Source organism: Caenorhabditis remanei, chromosome X, assembly GCF_010183535.1.
Source record: "Caenorhabditis remanei strain PX506 chromosome X, whole genome shotgun sequence".
Classification (NCBI taxonomy): Eukaryota; Metazoa; Nematoda; class Chromadorea; order Rhabditida; family Rhabditidae; genus Caenorhabditis; species Caenorhabditis remanei.
In genome coordinates, this window is record NC_071333.1 from 16,652,879 (window position 1) to 16,671,612 (window position 18,734).

An 18,734-nucleotide genomic window follows, 5' to 3' on the forward strand; every position below is an offset into this window, starting at 1 on the left:
AAATGTATTTTTTCTCCAAGTTTCTCAATTTTGCACACAATTTTTTTGCTAGCGGTAGAGCGCGGTTGTAAAATGCGTGCCGTGCTAGTAGTAACTAAAATATATTCAAATATATTCAAATACAATTTTACTCAAAAATAATTCAAACCTATAGTCAGAACCACAAAATAATAATAATGCATGAAACAGAGATTCTTCGTTGAAATTCCCAAGTGAACACTATTGCTTTCCCGTTGGTCACCATGGTGACACCGAACTTTATCATTTTGAGAGCATTACGAAAGGCTGTGGGAGAGGAAACTGGGTATTAAATCACTTTCAGTTTTTTTACTGTGTCAACCAAGTTTCTTTTCGATCTGGAAGAGAAAGCAATACCTACATCGTACGAATTTTTGAAAAAAGAGGGAATGTGAAACAGCGGGCGTACCCATTACAAAGACTTTGAGTTCAAAAAAAATTATAGAAACTAATGAAGTATGAATATAACTATTTTGATCATTTAGTGTCTAGGTTCCTTGTAGCCATCCCAATTTAGAAAACAAATTCATCAATTGAATGACTCCGAAAAAATAAGACCCAGAGCAAAAGGACAACTGAAGAAGAGTGGAAGAATAAAAAAGAACGTTTCAAGAGTGCGTGTAAGCGACGATGACAAACCAACGAAAGCTAATTTCTGTTAGTGTGCACCCTCGGCATTCGTTTTTTGACGGGTATCGGACAAATGAAGACAGAAATTTCGAGAATGACAGATCAGGAAAAAAAGGGTATAATCCAAGAAAGTGTGGAGCCTGGATGAAAATGAAAATGGAGAGAGCGGAAGAAGAGGCAATGACTAAATTTCTTAATTTTGCGGGAGATATATGAAGGGAACCCTTTCGGTATCCAGGGCAACATTTGGATTACGCTGAGAGATTTATTTCCAATTGTGGGTAGGAGAGCGGAAACAAAATATCTATCTATCTCTGAGAATTTTTGATGAAAGAACTGATAAACATCATAATTGTCAAAAATCGGGCCAAGCCGGGGCGAAATTTCTCTTGGCCCGGCCCGGTCGGCCGGATTCAAAAATGGGAACCCATTTTTACCAAATTTTATTTGAAATTTTTCGAAAAAAATAGAGTAAAAATGCTTAAATTATCATACATATTCACTTTTTTCAAACAATTTCAAAAAATTCCAAAAAAAAATTCAAAAACTCAAAATGTTTCAAAACGAGCCGAGCGGGCCGGGCCAAGATTTTTCCTGATTTCGGCCCGGCCCGGCCTGTGACAAGTCTGATGAACATAACATGAATGAAAAGAGAATAGGTTGTCTGAACTTTTTATTGTGACACGATGCTTTTCCGACAAACAGAATAATTATTATTCTCTGCAAAATTGTTCGAACTTGTATGATGTAGAGTAGACGCCTACACTCTAAGACTACCAATTTGGGATTTCTAAAAGTTCAGTCTTTGACATTTCCTATGCAAGGTTAGAAGAATGAAGAAAAATCTATGAAAAAAATGAGAAGAAAGAATGGAATTTGAAAAATAAGAGCTGATAATGGGAAGAATATGGTAAATGTAGTTTTTATCTTCTTTTCGATAGAATATTCAGAATATCGTAGGCAGCGCAGAACATTGTACTCTGAAAACGCGCGCTAGAAGCTTCTGTTACAATATTACAAAATGTTCGCTTCCAAGAAACTTCAGTTTAAATTTTAATAAAAAAAAGAGATACATTTGTAATAGAAGGGTAAAAAACGTTAAAGAAAAATTTGAGTCGATACGATTTCGTCAAAATGTTGTTATTCAAAATGACAAGACCTAAAATTCCACATTGAAGCTTTCAAGATTCACTACTCTCATTTTTAGTACAACCACTGAACAAAAATGTTGATTATACATAATACGAAGGAAACAGCGAATGAGTGCGAATGAAAGTAGACGGAAGTTCGAAGGAAAAAGAAGTGCATAACAAAGCTTCAGAAATGGGGAGAAGACGAGATAAAAGCTGGGTAAGATGAAGAAAAAGTGTTCGCTGGTTTGGTTTGACTGCATGGCAGTGCGGAGCATAAATTGGCTCGACGCACGTTTTCTTCTTTTGGGTTATGAGGATGGAGCTGAAAAAGTTTCAAATGTTAGAGAGCTTCAAGAATGTAATGTTGTTATTACTGTTTCAATTGACGTCTGGGTCTTTAAAAAAGTTTTAAAAAAACTTATTGTTGCTTCTCTTCTCCCTTTGGTTTTCTTTTCCCTGGTTATGTAAACTGTAAAGTGCACTCAACTTGATTGTTTTGGATTATAGCGGATCATGAAGATTTATCGAACTGCAGTAGAAATCATCCAAGTCTGATTTTTGGTTTTTTTTTCATATTCTATAGCTGTTAAAAAAAACAACCACATCTTTTTTGTTGCCAATTTCACAAGGGAAGTCTTGGGAGCGGCTTTCAAACTATCTACAAATTTGGTTAAAATTACTTTCGACTACGGGAAAGTCTATTTCTCCCACCAAAACCGGCAAAATATTTCAGCGAGCCGAGTTATGAACTATCAAACTTTTCATATGGTTATGCTTTTTCACACCGCAAATACGCCACCGAGCGGTTTCGTATTATATATGTTGCTCAGTGGTTCACCTGTACTCGTACGTTGGAAAGTGAGATTATTTTTGCGTGTTCTAATTTGTAGATATGGAATTCCATGTGAAAAAACATGACTATATGAAAAGTTTGAGAGCTCATAACTTGGTTCGCAGTGACATTTAGTCGGTTTTGATGACAGAAATGGTCTCCCCGTAGTCGAAAGTACCTATAATCAAATTTATAGATCGTTTGAAAACCGCGTCTCCAAAGATTTTCTTTGTCAGATCGGAGAACCTGTGGAACTTGAAAAGTACTTGGATCTGCAGAAAACTGTTACCATTCTGCAACAAACATAACAATTTATTGATGTGATAAATCGATGAAATATCAATATGTATGTCTTGCAAAGTTTTCACTTTGGAAACATTCCCTTCTGCCTCCTCCTTTCCTGGCAAAACAAACATCATGATAATTACAAGAATTACCTCTTCTCTCGACTCCCCATTTCCTTTACTTACACATCTTTCGTTCTCTATTAGCTTCTTTTCCTCTATTCCTATTCTTACATTTTTCTCTTACGTTTTTCGTCAATGCCATCACTTTCACCCACATGTTCTGTTGTGACATTACATATTACCGCGTGTGTCTTCTCGTCAAGATTCTTCGATGTAAAACCTATAAAGTTCCTTCTTTTTTCCTTCTCCTCTCATCTATTCTTTTGTTCTCGAAGGACACATCCATTCATTCCATCAATATGTGTATGTCTTCATCATTTTTTCTTTTCTTGTAGATACAAAATGTGGGAAAAAAGAATTGAAACATGGAAAGTCTAAAAAATGTATTCGATTTTCTTCAACATGTTCAAAAAACTTTCAAATCGAATGATGTGTTCCAAAATTCTTCTTTCATCTGCTCCGTTTGGTTCCATCATTTCTGAAGCATTGCTTTTGAATCTCTGAATCAAAGTTGATTTGATTTAGTGACTAGTCTGAAGCTGACAAAAAGTAGGAGAAGATGTGACGGCCGAAAACACTTGACAATTCCTATTTTCCGTGTTATCTACCGTTGATTTAGCGAATTTATCTGATGTATTTCTAAATCGCTAGATATAATCTGATAAGACCCGCCAGAAAAATTCGACTCACAATCTCTCCCCCACTGAATTTCAATCTGAAAAAAAAAACAAGGAAAAACATCTGGACATATCTTAGTAATCGAGTTTTCGAATTTCATCTAGATTCAAGATTTTAGTGTCTCCTGAAATTGTTCAAACATTTCTTAACGTATCTAATCATAAAGTCTGAAAAAGTTCATTCACACGTAAAAATTCTAGGTACTTCTGAGAAGAAGTCATCCGTGCATCACTAATAACGGTGACTTATTCATTTTTCCTTCTGTATTTTTTTGTTTTCATTTTCTTCTGATACAATAAGGTGTGTCTGTTATCAGTTTTTCGTCTGTTCCCTTTCTCTTCACCCGTTTTATTATTCATTACTCAAAACAGCCTCATTTCAGCACTTGTCTAACAATGCAGTGTCACCCAACCGAGTATGACATAGTCGAAGAGAAAATGAGGTATGTGAGAGGTGCATTTAGTTAAATAAAAGTGTGTCTATGTGATAAGAAATATGTAATTAAGAGGTCACAGTTTGATTTTTTTTAAATGTTGCATGAAACCCCGGTTCTATTCATTAATATTTCAACATTTGAGATGAAACTGAAAACTATGTAAGTGTTGGTTTTCAAATATTGAAAAGAAAATATATGTTTTGAATTTTGAACTTTTGTCATTTTCCGTTTGTGTTCTCTGCTTGGTCTCGTCGTGAGCTATTCCATATTTAATAGCGCTACTTTTTCGGACGCTTCCACGCACCATGTTCTTCTTTTTGCATATATAATAGTTTCTTTTGTTTTGAGAATTTATTTCCTATAATAATTACTGATAATAAAAACAACGATTTCTAAAATGTATTACATATGTTTATTGGAAAAGCTAGTGTTGATTTCGTTCCCACGAGGCATTCACCACATAAGCATTTCCTTTACACCCACATTCAGTTGTGTTTTTCATTTGGAGCAAAGCAACACGAGCTCTCATTTTCCTTTATTTTTTAGTTAGAATGTGAAATAATTGTTTATGTTATTTTAACTTCTGTTTTCTAAGTATCGCATGAAATGTGAGAATACACATTTGAAAAATTTATAATTAAATGGATATGAACTGAACTGCCACCATTATATAATTTGCATGGAATATGGCTTGTGAAAAATGTGTTATTGTTTAGTCCCTGTTTTCCGGAGATGGAAAAAATCAATCTCACACAGAAAAAAACATAGCGAGTGTTATAAAAAAATAGTGTTGCTCCGTGAGCAATAGAAAAGAAAAAAGAAGAGGAGAAAAAAAAAGAAAAACCGCAGCGTTTCACTTCTTTTCACTTCAAACGCCAATATCGCAACTACTAGTTATTCATCTCCTTTACTATTTCAATTCTTACTTCACCACACCACTCCATCCTTGCATTTCCTCGTTTTTCCTCCCTCTGTGCCGACGTCGTCAATTTCCACCAATTCTGCGTCTCCAACTGTCTCTCTCCATCACTTCTGTGTCGACGCGCACGTCCTGCTGCTGGCTATCCGCCGCAAAACCACCCTATCCGCAGCTGATTTCATTCTTCGTTTGCCCCATTTGTCCTCCCCCCCCTTATTCTCATCCTCCCACTTTTCTTCACACCCCTCATCACCTCTCATCCGACCCCCCAATTGCCCTTGGTGTTACCTGTACACACTTCTTTGGACAATATACTGGGAATGGAATCTATGTGAAATCCGACCCCCGAAAATGTGCACTTCTTCCTCGACGACTTCCCCATCACAGCCTAATGCACTTACGAGTATCAGGTATTGTTTTGTGCAACTTTTTTTGTTATCACTCCCCTCTTTGTTTGCTCGCCAAAGTCTCAACAATCATTAAGTTTTTTTTTTTCATTTTTTCAAAAATCCTCAGTTTTCCTTTCATTTTTAATACCAACACATCATTTTTTCTGTCTAAAGGCTTCTTTCATTCCAAACATTTCAGTTTGATTTTACTTTTCAAAAGCAATATATATTTATTAATATTCTTCAATATAAAAGAAAAAGGGGAACTGTATAGAAACGACATTTTCCATGAGTATTATATAAATATATTATTTTGTTTAGCTGTCTGCGTCATCAAACTCTCCCTCTATTCTCAATCTCTGTTTTCCGTTCAATAAATTGCCAGTCAACCAACAAACCAGCCCTCACACTCGGGTTTCCGGTTTTTTATTCACTTATTTTTTATTTACGCTGAGTTTCGAAACTTTTTGAAACAGTAGTTACTAGCCTTGACAGTTTAATTTTTTCTGAAAGCTTATTTACCCTGTCCCAAAGATCAAGATAAGCTCATCCAGTTTGCCAAAAAATGCTCCGTAAGGCTTCAAAACATGCTTGTTTCAAAAAACATCCCAATTTTGAATCATGTCTCACACTTGAGAATACCACTTTCGAGAAACTGGTTAGAGCGGTGGAGCAGAGTTGCATAGCTGATTCAAGATTTTCAGCATGACTCATGTTTGAAAACAAAACAAGGCACTTTTGTTCTGTTTTTCTGTTTCCGATTTCTCAACTAGATTTATTTCGAAATCTGAAAGAAACCGTACCTATTTTATTTGAACACGGGGTTTTTCGGTTTTTCTGATTTTTGTGCCGAGTAAACTACGTGATGGTCAATAAGACAACTTTTGAGAAGGAACTTTTAAAAGAATGCGTAGCACACAACTGTAGTTTATGTAGCATTTTCTCTTTTTCCAAATACCCCCTCAGAATCTCTCAATACTTTCTGTCCGTTGTGTTTGTGTACATTCGCGCAGCCAGCACAACAGCCGTAAGCAAAGACCATCAACTTTCCATCTCTTCATGTGCTCTTTTGTGCTCTCCGCCTTCTACTCCACATGTTCCTAGAGGCGGTGCTCTAGGACGTTGAGAAAATTTCATTCTGGACCTTCCCCCTGTCTGCAACTATCATCAAACTCAAAATTCTTGCTTTATCCAGCTTACTGTACTTTAAAATGACTATTCCAACAGACACTCAGAAATGTTGGAAACCTCATAATCTGTAAGAGTTTATATAAATAAAGCACAGATAGAAAACATCCTTGTTTTTTCTTCTCAAAAACAATTTCTTATTTTTCAGGTTACAACTAAGTCACCTAAAAGAAGGACGACTCTCGGAAACCACTACCGTCAAAATGTTATCCCTGTTGAAGGTAAATTTCAATAATTGGTAAGATGATATTCTCAATATCAACATAATTACAGGCCTTGGCCAACATCCACGTTCTCCTCGGCATCATCATGATAGTGCTCAGTGGGCTGGCGGATTATGCGAGCACACGGATAAACACAATTCGGTTGCATGGTCTCGAGGAGATTTGCTCATTCTACTTTGTTCTTGTGGGGTCAGTCGGTTCAAAAATTTGTTGTTCAATAATCCTTCATGAGGAAAAGAGGAAATCCTTGATTTCAAATTCGGGAAAGTTGTTTGAGGGAAAGAGAGATAGAAAAGTGCAAGAGAGACGCAGACATCTCCAGTCCGTGACTTAAACCGTGATTTGTGAAATACATACATTTGAAAATAAAAGAAAGCTTCAAATCATGGTTTTCTTCTCTGTTTGATGCAATTACGATGTGTCATAAAAATTTGTAAAAGTGAGACAGCAAACAAAAACTAAAAATATTTCTTCCAGGTTGGTCGGTATCTGTGGAAGTGCTTCGTACCGTCGGGGACTTGTCATCACGTACCTGGTGATGTGCATTCATTCCATTTTCATTTTCGTTCCGGCTATCATCACAGTCTCCAGTTTTGACATTCATTTCTATCAGGTACTTTTTTCAAATCATGCTTTTTTTGCTATGTACGCCTGAACAAATATTTTTCCGGTACGTGTAGCATATCTTTTCAGCATGAATGTTGGGGAGAGTGCGACTGGCATTTGCTTGCCACGTCACTTCCGACGAACAGCAGGTGTCAAATCATGTGCGGGGATCATGTCGATGACGCCATGCGCAGGTAAGCTAGTTTTTTGTCATTTGAAGGATCTGACTCATTAAAATGGAACAATCTTCTAAAAATCGGTTTTCAGGAGAATGACCCGTCTTGGAACAGATTATCGTCTTGACGCCGGCCTCATTGCTGCCGCAATTCTCGAATTTCTTCTTTCAATTGTCACTTGTGTGGTTGCTTCAAGGACACTCTTCTCTCCACTGAAGGTTACCAGTCAATATATTCATTTCTCATCCTTATAATGTTTTTAAGGAGTTGGGAGACCAGGGAACGCCTGCCGAATTGACTGTGGAGATGCAACCATTGAATCAATCTGAGGAGAACACCGATTCATTGCCAAATGGATCAACGAATTGAAAATAAGAGGATCAAAGATAGAAATTCAAGTTCAAAAACGCATAATATCCATTCTGTACGTAGTACTTCTAATTTCCCGGTAGAATGCTATCCAATTCATGTACGTAACTTCAATTATTCAGCATTTCATGAAAGAAGAAATAACAGATTCTCAAATTGTACGGTCTGAATATCTGAATAACAATTTAGTAGTAACTGTTATTCTTTTTAATCAAAACCCCCCGATTTACTGGTTCCCATTGTCTCAATCGTTTCAATTTTAATAATTTCTGCGTTGTAGTTAATAAATGCTGCCGTTCTTTTCATTCAAGATTAATTTTATTGATCCATAATCTCAAATCATCATAATAAATTTCTATATTCAAAAGTTATCCAGGGTACGCAGTAGCCAAGCAAGTTCCAGAACCATCTCCGCATGCTTGAGTGTAAGAAGTGACCATAATTGGGAAGTTGGTTACCTTGAAGTGACAGTTTCCTCCGTTTCCATGGGCAAGTGCACAAACAGTGAGAATGGAGAAGTCGAATGCTGCAAACAGATAGGGTACATTAGGCTACACATAGTTTGATCTTCTTGAGTAGTTTGTTTACTCTATTTTAACAAACCTGGTGAAGTTCCGGTAAAGAATCCTCCTGTTGGCTTGGTGGCTCCATTCCAATGATATTGGAAGGTTCCGATGAGGTTCTGAAATGAGAATTAGGTGATACTTTCAGTACTTTTGAGAAATGAGAAACTTACATCATCATGAGAATAATATCCATCGTAAACCATCTTATCTCCCTTCTGCTCTTTGTAATATCTGACCCAGTCGTGTTGTCCATCCACTTCACTACCCTTGATCTCTCCTGAGAATACGTGCTCCCATCCTATAATGAAAGTAGACTTTGTAGTCAAACAGTAGTTTTTAGTTTGCCAACACTTGTCAACATAAATTGTCACACTATTTTCTGAACTGTTGTTTGTTGTTTGAACATACCTGAGCTACCAAGTGGACCCTTGCATCGTGAGTATGTTCCGAACCACAGAGGCCACAAAACCTTAGTCTTGAAGTTGTCCAAAGAGCTTGTTTCCTTGTAATTAATAGATTGAAGGTAAGCAAATGCAGATGCAAACATTGGTGTAGCCGTGAAAGTGTTGAAAACTTGTTGAAGGTATTGCTTTCTGAATCCACCCATCGCGGGTTCAGCTTTGCAGACATCAGCAGTGAAAAGGTTGTTGTCATAGGTAGTAATAAGATCGGCGTATTGTCTCTTTGTGAACAAAGACTCATCGACAGTGGTGAACAAGCTGAAACTCCTTAGATAATAATAAACACTAATGGTTAGGCCTACTTGGCTTGCTTGGTTCCAGTCTTTCCACTAATTTTTTCTCCCCAGTTCATGGTGACTTGAGCGGCACTTGGTCTGTCTTGGTCCTCACTCCACATCTTATCAACGAGGGTTTGAAGGGCAGCATCAGTGGTTCCTCCGTTATGTTTGGTGGTGGCAGATCCAGCGTGCTTGGTAGTAGCCTTGGTGCTCTCTCCGAATGACACAACGACCTTGTCAAGCTGAAATGAGGATAATTAACAATTTCATAGAAATAGTCTCATTAAGAAATTCACTTACAACAGTGACTCCATTAACTGACAGTGTGGCGGCTTGAATATCAATATTTTCTCCTTGAATAACAACAGTTGGTTGAGTGTTGGTCAATGCCGCAACAGTGTAAGCAGCGAATTCAAAAGTTGGAGAGCTGTTAAGAAGGAATGAGGTTTCAACGTCTTCATCAGCGCCGGCAACGAATTGAAGATCGATGGCAATGCCCTGAAAAAGTAAATTGCAAAAGTAAATTGAATCAATGGTGTAATCCATGTGCCTCTCTATGTTATCAGTGACTTCCAACACCTCTTCTGTTATCAATTATCACGTTTCAATACCAATAAAGTGTTAGTTTTTACGTGGTGCTCATATTGTTGCGATTTCTATGCAGTCTCTGACCATCGAAGACCCCGAGGATTCGGAAACTGAGGCCTCAGTTTCTGATAAAATTCGCAGAAGATCTACTATCAATTTAGGAAACCAACGACAACGGTGATAATTTCACGATTTCAATTTATTGAAATTAATTATATAATTTGCTTTTAGGAATGTCCGCCGAATCCGGTTGAAAGTATATAATTTCCTTGAAAAACCATTGAACGCGGCGTCAGCACCATATCATTTTTGTAAGCAAATTTTTACGTCACTAACTCAGAAATCAATGTTTTTTCAGTAATATTTGGATTAGTGATTGCTAACATTATCCTCGGAGCTGCAACCAATGAAAATGACGGTCTTGTTTCAAGAATACACTTTTTCCTCGAAATATTCATGATTGTGTTTTTCATTTTCGAATTCGTTGTGAGATTATGGTCCGTTAGAGCAGATGCAAAGTACCGGACTAAATATGGCAAGTTTCTAGAATCACTGAGTTTTCTCCAATCACTAAAACTAATTCATTTTCACAGGTCGTATATACTATTTATTCCACACCGTAACTCTTATCGATATTCTCATCATCCCCGCCACCATTCTTCTCCTAGTTTTCAAGGGACATGACGTCGACGGTTCCACTCTGGATACATTGCGTTTTATCCAGGTTAGTCTTTCTCAGAAAACCACACTTTTCGAAGGCAATATCACACTCTTAGATTTTACGACTTTTCCATGTGGACCGCCAAATGGCTACATGGAAATTGCTCAGGAAAATGATTATACTTGGAAAGTAAGTCCAACACCCCTTTCCCAAGCTTGTTTCTACGAACACGTTTAGATGGCAGCTCATGGCAACGTATTATATAACTCTTGTTGTTGGATTGAGCCTAGCCACTATCGTCTATTCCACTGAAGCAATGGCTCAAGGAATTGAGGACAACGGCTATAGTCTGAAGGTTCCTGAGGGAGTTAGTAAGTTGATTATTTATCAGGATACTGTAATCTATGAACATGGTTCCAGACGCCACATTCCCTTCAATGGCTCACTCCTGGTGGTTCACTGCAGTTACTGTCCTTACCGTTGGCTATGGAGATATCTCACCAGTTGGTGCTCTCACCAAATTTTTGGTCTGCGTCTTGGGATTCATTGCGTTCTGCACATTTCAAGCAGCTAATACTCAGATCTCTGTTGGTATGCTATTTTTTTGCTGATGTTCTTATTCTATGTAGTAAGACAATCTGATCTTGTTGACGTAGTTTTCTTTCCAGATATAGTTTTTATTTGGAAAAATATAATAAGCTACTTTCCAGGTCTGACGCTTATGATGGAGGAAGAGAACAAGAACCAACAAACGAATCGGTTGAGAAATCTAGCTGCCTCTACTATCCAATGTTGGTGGAGGTATCATCTCGCCACTAACTGGAAACCGCCACGTCGTTATGCTTACTTCGTTCATGTTTGCTACAAACTATATGTTACCGAAGAACGAATTAACCAAAACCGAGTGCTCGCGAACAAGTTGAGAGAAAAGTTGGAGAAGTTAGTCTTGAAAATACTGAGAAACTCTTTCACGTGTTATAATTTATAGACGGCGCCCTATCAAGAAAAAATCCATCACGCATCAGAACTCCGTCACGGCTGAATTATTGAAGTTCGGGTTGAAGGGGATGGCAAGACCGATGTTGGAGAAACAGGACAGTTTTGATAAAGTTGAACGAAAACACTCTCTGAGGAGAACTGTGAGACAATTTTCCTGGTGAAATAGTTGAAATCAATTTTTAAAATTTTTATAGCGAAGTGAAGATCGTCGTTCCAGTCTTCCAGATGCCCTTGCCGTTGTTGACCCAGCCATAGTAGGTTGTTCCCAAGTGTCACCAATGAGCAGAATTATTTCAGCGTAAACGAGTTTTGTTTGCCGAGGCACGTAACAGTTCAGTGGAGACCTCCATGTCCTCTTCTTGTGACGTTTCCGAATTAGAGACGCAATTTGAAATCAAGAACTTTCTCGAGCAGAATGTAGACGAGCTCAGCTCCAAAGGTATGCGTGAGGGGCGGCGCTTGCACGCTTCCAAAGCTGAGCCGAGGCAGGTGCTTTCTCTTATTTTTCTCATTTCCAGAAGTCGATATCAGTTTGCTTATCAAATATCGCCCACTTCTCCGTTTCTACTACTTTGTGATGTTCCGTTTTGTTATGAGCAAGTTTCATGTGAGCTTTTTATTATATTTTTTGTATACCAGCGTTTATTTCTTTCACTTCGGTTAAATGTCAAAACTCTATTTCAGAACCAAAGAATCGCTGGACAACTCCTGATGATTGAAGCGGAAATCGCCGAGCGCGAGAATCAGCGCAATCAAAAGATGAAGGAGTTGGAGGCTTCTATCCTAGAGCTCACCGGAAAACCAACGGTCTCACCGTTTGATGACTCCGGAGAGAAGCTTTCAATCATCCAACGCATGGAGTTCTGCGAGCGAAGAATGGAAGAGTTGGAACGTAAGACCGATGCAATCAACGAAATCACTATCAAGTGTTTGAACTTGATGTTAATCGAGTGAGTTTCTTATTCCAATGAAGTGAGAAAGTTATAACTATTCACTCTACAGGCAGGAAATCATCAAAGCAAAAAAAGACGAGTCAACTCTCCCACCAAAGCCACCAAGCGCTGCCAACAAGCGTCCGAAGTCCGCGGGTCCAAGACGGCAAGTCACCATCGTCGATCAGTACGACACATTGGATGATTGCGAAACGACCAGTTTGGACAGAGTCTAACTACTCCACGTCATCATTATCACCACGTGCTTATACTTGCTCTCTTGTCACTGATTTCTTATCTTCTTTTTTCTAATCTAGGAGGCTACACCTAATTTTTTGTTCTACTACCCGACTATCCTGTTTCTATTTTTATGGTTTTCTCTCTTTCTTCTGTCCTTTTGTGTGCCTGACAAAGCACATTTCTCTTTCTCTATTTTCTTCTCTCTCTGTCCTAAAATCAACTTCTATTTCTCAATGTCAGTAAAAGCGAGACAGGAATCAAACTGAAATAAAGCACTTACGTTAAGCTTGGTGAACCAGCCGTGGTAGTCAAAAGTCTTGGAGTTCTCTTGGATGTAGAACCCGAACCAGTTGGCAAAACGATTCATAACAGTTCCAGAAGCCTCTCCGACAAAAACTGACTTAAATCCGTTGCTTCCAAGAACACTGTTTCTAGCATATGGCGTAAACCACAAGTTTTTCAGTTGGGTACGGAAAGCAGTCGCGTCATTTGTAGAAACTCCTTGAGCTTGGAGGAATGTCCATGCGGCTTTGACGGCATCCGAGTTTATGTAGTTTGTAAGGAAACTGTCAACTGCATCAAGATAGCCGCTGTTGCTAGTTGGGATTGGTTGGTCACAATCGAATTGGAAGAATGGCTAAAAAAAATACTAGGTTACAGAAATATTTTAGGTGAGGTGCTTACCAATAAATCAGCAATCACAATGTATGTAGCAGATCCATAGACAGATGCATCAACAGATGTGAATAGTGGGTCCTTGGCATTGTCATGATCTGGATTCTTCTTGGAAGCCATGTTTTGGTAGCTCAATGTAACCATGGAGTCAGTTCGGACATCAGTTGCTGCCAAGTTGGTAAGGAAGGTATTTACAGCGGCGAGATCTACATTTTGGACAGGCTTGGCTGGAAAGACACGGATTTATCACATCAATTAACTTGATTAGGACTTACTGTATACAAGTGCGACAGCTGCCAAGATGAGGGCACAATTCCTGAGGATCATCATTTGGAATTGTTGGTTTTACTCCCTGAAATGAATAAAATATGTTAAAGTTAACGGAAAAAAATTTCATGCAAAAATTGGAAATTGTGAAGATTGAATGAAATCAAAAACGAATTTCTTATCTCAAACTCCGTCTTGCTTTTATCTTGTTCTGGCTCGACCCAGTTCTTCGTCTTCTTCAGTACCTGCTTGATGACGACAAAGGGGCGGCTACTGGTGATGTTAACGCACATGTCCTGGACAAAACGTGACTATTTCCGAAGTGCTGATAATGGAGGCAATTCAGCAGCGCGGCGCTCTTTTTTTTCGTCTCAAAGTACAACCGTTTTCCATGAAATTGAATTTAGAAAACTGAAAATTGGAGGTCGTGTTAATGATCTGCAAACAGTGGCGAGACAAGCACAGTTGCCATATTAGTGACGATACTTTGTGCATTTATCATTGCGGAGCAACGGTACCAATTCTCCTGGGCGTTCTGTTTATGGTGTTTTGCTCCTTTAAGTTTTTTCAGGTCGATTTGTATGTACAGAATAAAAAATAGTTAACAACATACATCAAATGCTCTTGCGTGTGTTACTATTCGAAGAATGTTTGAACTAGGGTTTGTTATCGGCAGAACAGTTTTACGATGTGATAACAATCTACGGAAATGCAACACTTCTAGAACATACTTTAGTTATAATGGCCGATTATCATTATTTGTGAAGAAAAAAATGGATAGAAGTGGAGAATATTTGTTGTCAGGTTACTGTAATCTTTAGAATTCCTTCAATTAATTATAATGTATGATTTCCTCTGAACATTTTTACAGTAACCAAAAAACTGTATTATAACGGCATGCTGTTATATTTTTCAACTGCCTCCCACAAAATTTTTTATGGTTTCAGATACTAAAGGTAGAAGGAAACTTTTTAGACGTTCTATTTGTTGAACTAGAAGTTCCTAATCACTCGGCTTCTAATAAGAACCAAGAAAAATCACTGGGATCATCATATTCATGAATTTTGAGAATAGATACCGTTATAATACTTGTGCCGTTTTGTTACGAGTGCCATTATAATACAGTTTTTACGGCATTGTTACAAATAAAAACATGTTTTGTGTCATTGAAGTATGAACACAACTGTTTCACGTAAGCAGAGTTCAGCGTCCGAATCAAACTGGCAAGATCATCGACCGTCTGTTTTACTGATAACCCAAACTACCTCCGTTTTTATTTCCGGTTTCATTGAGTTGAATATCAGGAAGGCGTTGTGAAATGGATCCAAACTGAAATTGGCAGTGCATGCACAAAAAAATTCATTCAACTCATTGCAGCGATTGGTTGGATTTTGATTTTGAATGGTTAGAGTGAACATTCACAGGAGTAATCGAAAATTGTATAGCATTTTAGTAATTCCCGCACAGATTGTAAAAATTGTGACAGTTGATACAAAACATGTGCAACGTTCTTTTTTAATCATTATTATCATAGTTTAAACCTTCACAAGTTTTCTCCCAGATGTTGCTCATAAGTGTGACTAATAGTTCATGTGAAGCGAGAAGTGTAAAAAAGAAGATCTGAAGCCAGTGCAGATGTTTTATGACTCTTTAGAGCGTCATGTGTAACACAGATTGAGTCTCATCTAACGTTTCATTGTGGGTACTCATATTTCGAAATTTCGTCTTAACTTTTCAATTTCCTCAACTTTCAGTTGATGCTTTTTTTTGTTTTTGTGTTATTTAGCTTTCTTTTGCTACTTCTAGTTTTGTGTGAAAGACTTTTTAAATTTTTAGTATTAAAATAGATCTATACCTATAATCCTTACGTCTGTCGACACTAAATGATAAGAAATTTCTGACGTCTTGAGCTTTATTGAACATTTGATACCAATCACTGATAGTGCGTAGATAGTACATTGTGCAATTCCATACTTCATGACCTGTAAAATACCAACTCCCCTCAAATAGATCAAACCGGAAACCTGAACATGTAGGTAGATAAAGGAAGTCAAATTGCCCACAAAAAGTTTCCTTGTCACATGAGGTGGAAAGGAATTAAACTGTTTTGTCAAACTCGTTTTTATTTTCTATTCCGCGGAAGACAATTTTCAATGAGACGTGACTTTTGATTTGCCAACCGATTTACCTACCTGAATTGAGTTGCGGTGAAGAATTTGGAAGAAAAGTAAAGAGAAGGAAATGGGAGATGGCATTAGATGGGTTTGGCGATAAGGATGATGATAAATGATGATATTTCAATCATCGATTCAAATGAGTATTTGCACTGGTGAATGATTCCATGTTTTAAAAAGAAAAAAGATATCGAAAAGGAAATAAAAGAAAGTGGAGCCACATATGGTATGGAAAACGTTTCGAATAGTTTTTAGTATTTGTATTTGGTTTAAACTTCGATAACTCAAGAAATGGAACGGTGCGGAGAAAATTTTTGTAATTTTTGGAGTTATAAATTCAAATCGATTTATATTTGGTTAGAAGACGTTTTATTAATTCATATCTATGCGACACGTGTTGCATACAATTCAGAACATAGTCATGATCAAATTATATTTTTTTTATTTCGACAATAAATTACAATAACTTAAATATCCCAAAAACTAGAATCCAATTTCAATGCAACAGGCCCATTGATGACAATATGAAATTCGTTAGGAACTGAAACAAAGTATGGAGATTTTAACGTGTCCTATAGTAATACATGTAATAGAATTCAATGTCACCATCTCTGCTTAGAACTTAGTCATGTCATTTTTTGCAACTGTCCCTAGATTAAATGCAATAAATCATTTCCAATACACAGAAGAGAACTCTTGAAAACGCAATTGGAGTGGTATTTCTTCAGTTGAAAAAACCTAAAATTCCTTCAGCGAGGTTTCTGAAAATTATAACCCAATAATATGCAGTATCTTCTCAAAACAGTAGTTACAGCTCTACTGGTCTACTCTACTGGTCTAAAATTTTATGAATGACGTTCTACCTAGAAACATGTCAAAAATTAACGTTTTCTGTATTTCCGTGCGGATTGAGAAGTTGCCCGCAATTTTTGAAAATAGTCGAACTTCCTATTTACGCTGAAGTTTTGGTCGATAGTTGAAAGCATAGTCGAAAGTTCTACTTTTCTGCAAAAAAATTGTATAATTTTCGAAAACAATAAAAGTTTGAAATTTTTGTACTGAGACCCGGCGCGGCCCGTTGCAAGTCTTTCTGATAGAATGCCTTCCATTAAAACATTTTGAATGCAATACATTTCTCAATAGAGAATATTTCATCGATCGTTGCAAACCCTATATAACTGGTAAAAGTAACCTTTTTTTTCCTTTTCTCACCAACATCTTACATGTTTCGAAATGTTTTTTCTTCCTTATAGTACCAGTAACTTGAAATTTTCAACTAATTCGCTATACCCATTCCACATTTAGTGAAAAGTAAACACTATACATTTCAAACCAAACTCCGAGTTCATGAACTGCCCTAAATTGCTGGCAAATAGAAATTTTTCTTAATATCCTGAGTCATTTCCTGTGGGCACGCAACCTGCCATTATAAGTATTATCATAACCCCGCAACAGTGTCAGTTAGAATGAAACTCACCAGGCATATGTAGTCAGTGACATTTCTACTACTCCCTATTTTTTCCATTTTTCACATGACATGTGTTGTTTACCCTGGCCAGCTGAGACAAAAAAAAAGAAATACTAAGATTGTTTCATTTTGCGTTGTTTCATACCGTACTTTTGTTTCTAAATGTAGCAAAAGCGTCATATTCAGAACATACAAGGTTTGTATGTGTCGTGACTAATGTTCAAGGTGGAATTGGACATTGTCGGCCGGTATACAAAGGAGTTTTTGTTCAAATTTTTGTTGTCTAATGGCTAAATATCTGTTGATTCACCTGCAATTACGCTCTCTCGATTTTTCTCCAATTTTCGTCTGATTGAAAGTTTAAGTTTCAACATTTGTCACTTTTGATAACCTCCCCCACGTCTCTACATCTTCATTCTCACTTTTCATTCTATCTTTCATCTTTTTTCATCGTTTTTGTTTTCAGATATAAAATTCTGATAAACATATTTCAGATGCCAATCATCACCACAACTACCCGTACCACGCGCACCTATCACACCACCTCCAATGGATCTCCAGCGTAAGTGTCAACAATTGCGAAACAGTGTAGAGAAAAGGGTCTTGACGACCAACATGTTTCGACGGATGACAAGGGCGAGCGCTTATTTTGAAAAACCAGTTGAAATTCATGGGTGGGGTAGAGTAGACGTGAGTATGAAGAGAAAAGAGACGGGTGCCGTTTTCTTTTTTGATGGGAGAGAAGAGAAAGGGCCATCTGCGCTTAGGGTCACATGTGATGCAATAAAACCTCAAACATCATAGTGGTTAGTATCTGTGAGTCAGCACCACACCAAGATTTGAAAATGAATGCAATGAGGGAAATGAAACGAACGACACGAACTGACCCTATGGTACTTGTAGGTACTTGGATGGACATGAATTTACATGGGTACTTGAAAAAGTTAAAGTAAACATTGTTTTATTTTCTGTGTTTTTTAAGAAGTGTCACGTCATCTGTTTTTTGTTAGTATTGTTATATTTGAAAATCCAAAAGATTCGTTCTGACCACTAACAGTCTACCAGATTTCAATTTCAAATTTGTCACTTCATTTCTATATCCATTTTTCTGAGTTGTAAGCCAGACATGATGAATATCTCGTCACCAACAGGACGAGGATCTGAAAGAATGAGATTTCACATTATCTTGAGTTAGTTTATTCGAAAGAGAAGATAGCGAACAATAAAGAACAACAGAGCAAAAAACATAGCAATAAAAAACAAACAGTGATCATTGGTTGCTTAGAGAAAAAGCGGTCTTTTGTACAAATAAACAATATTCCTGACAATTTGAACTCTAAAAATCGGCTTGTTTGCGTAGAAATGCATGGTATATAATGAAGACTGAACTAGTAGTGATTTGAAAGACAAGGAATGCTCT

General features: G+C 37.4%; 4 protein-coding genes across 4 annotated transcripts; 2 read left to right on the forward strand and 2 right to left on the reverse strand.

The window, feature by feature from the left end:
- Positions 1-6,653: 6,653 nt before the first annotated feature.
- GCK72_025349 (uncharacterized protein) lies at positions 6,654-8,005 on the forward strand (the record flags this gene model as incomplete). Its single annotated transcript, XM_003103615.2, has 7 exons — positions 6,654-6,700; positions 6,779-6,851; positions 6,904-7,043; positions 7,332-7,467; positions 7,548-7,654; positions 7,728-7,854; positions 7,901-8,005. The coding sequence occupies 7 exons, from the start codon at positions 6,654-6,656 to the stop codon at positions 8,003-8,005; spliced, it is 735 nt and encodes a 244-aa protein (XP_003103663.1).
- A 368-nt stretch (positions 8,006-8,373) lies between these two features.
- On the reverse strand, positions 8,374-9,856 carry GCK72_025350 (uncharacterized protein; the record flags this gene model as incomplete). Its single annotated transcript, XM_003103618.2, has 6 exons — positions 8,374-8,531; positions 8,609-8,687; positions 8,742-8,869; positions 8,980-9,290; positions 9,335-9,552; positions 9,611-9,856. 6 exons carry the CDS (start codon positions 9,854-9,856, stop codon positions 8,374-8,376), a joined length of 1,140 nt encoding a protein of 379 aa, XP_003103666.2.
- Positions 9,857-9,968: 112 nt separating this feature from the next.
- Positions 9,969-12,726, forward strand: GCK72_025351 (uncharacterized protein; the record flags this gene model as incomplete). The annotated part of the gene is made up of 13 exons (XM_003103708.2): positions 9,969-10,075; positions 10,130-10,209; positions 10,492-10,622; positions 10,675-10,748; positions 10,797-10,930; positions 10,980-11,150; positions 11,270-11,498; positions 11,548-11,698; positions 11,753-11,812; positions 11,856-11,997; positions 12,077-12,165; positions 12,243-12,508; positions 12,561-12,726. 13 exons carry the CDS (start codon positions 9,969-9,971, stop codon positions 12,724-12,726), a joined length of 1,800 nt encoding a protein of 599 aa, XP_003103756.2.
- Positions 12,727-12,953: 227 nt separating this feature from the next.
- On the reverse strand, positions 12,954-13,735 carry GCK72_025352 (uncharacterized protein; the record flags this gene model as incomplete). The annotated part of the gene is made up of 3 exons (XM_003103677.2): positions 12,954-13,367; positions 13,415-13,632; positions 13,681-13,735. The coding sequence occupies 3 exons, from the start codon at positions 13,733-13,735 to the stop codon at positions 12,954-12,956; spliced, it is 687 nt and encodes a 228-aa protein (XP_003103725.2).
- Positions 13,736-18,734: the final 4,999 nt, after the last annotated feature.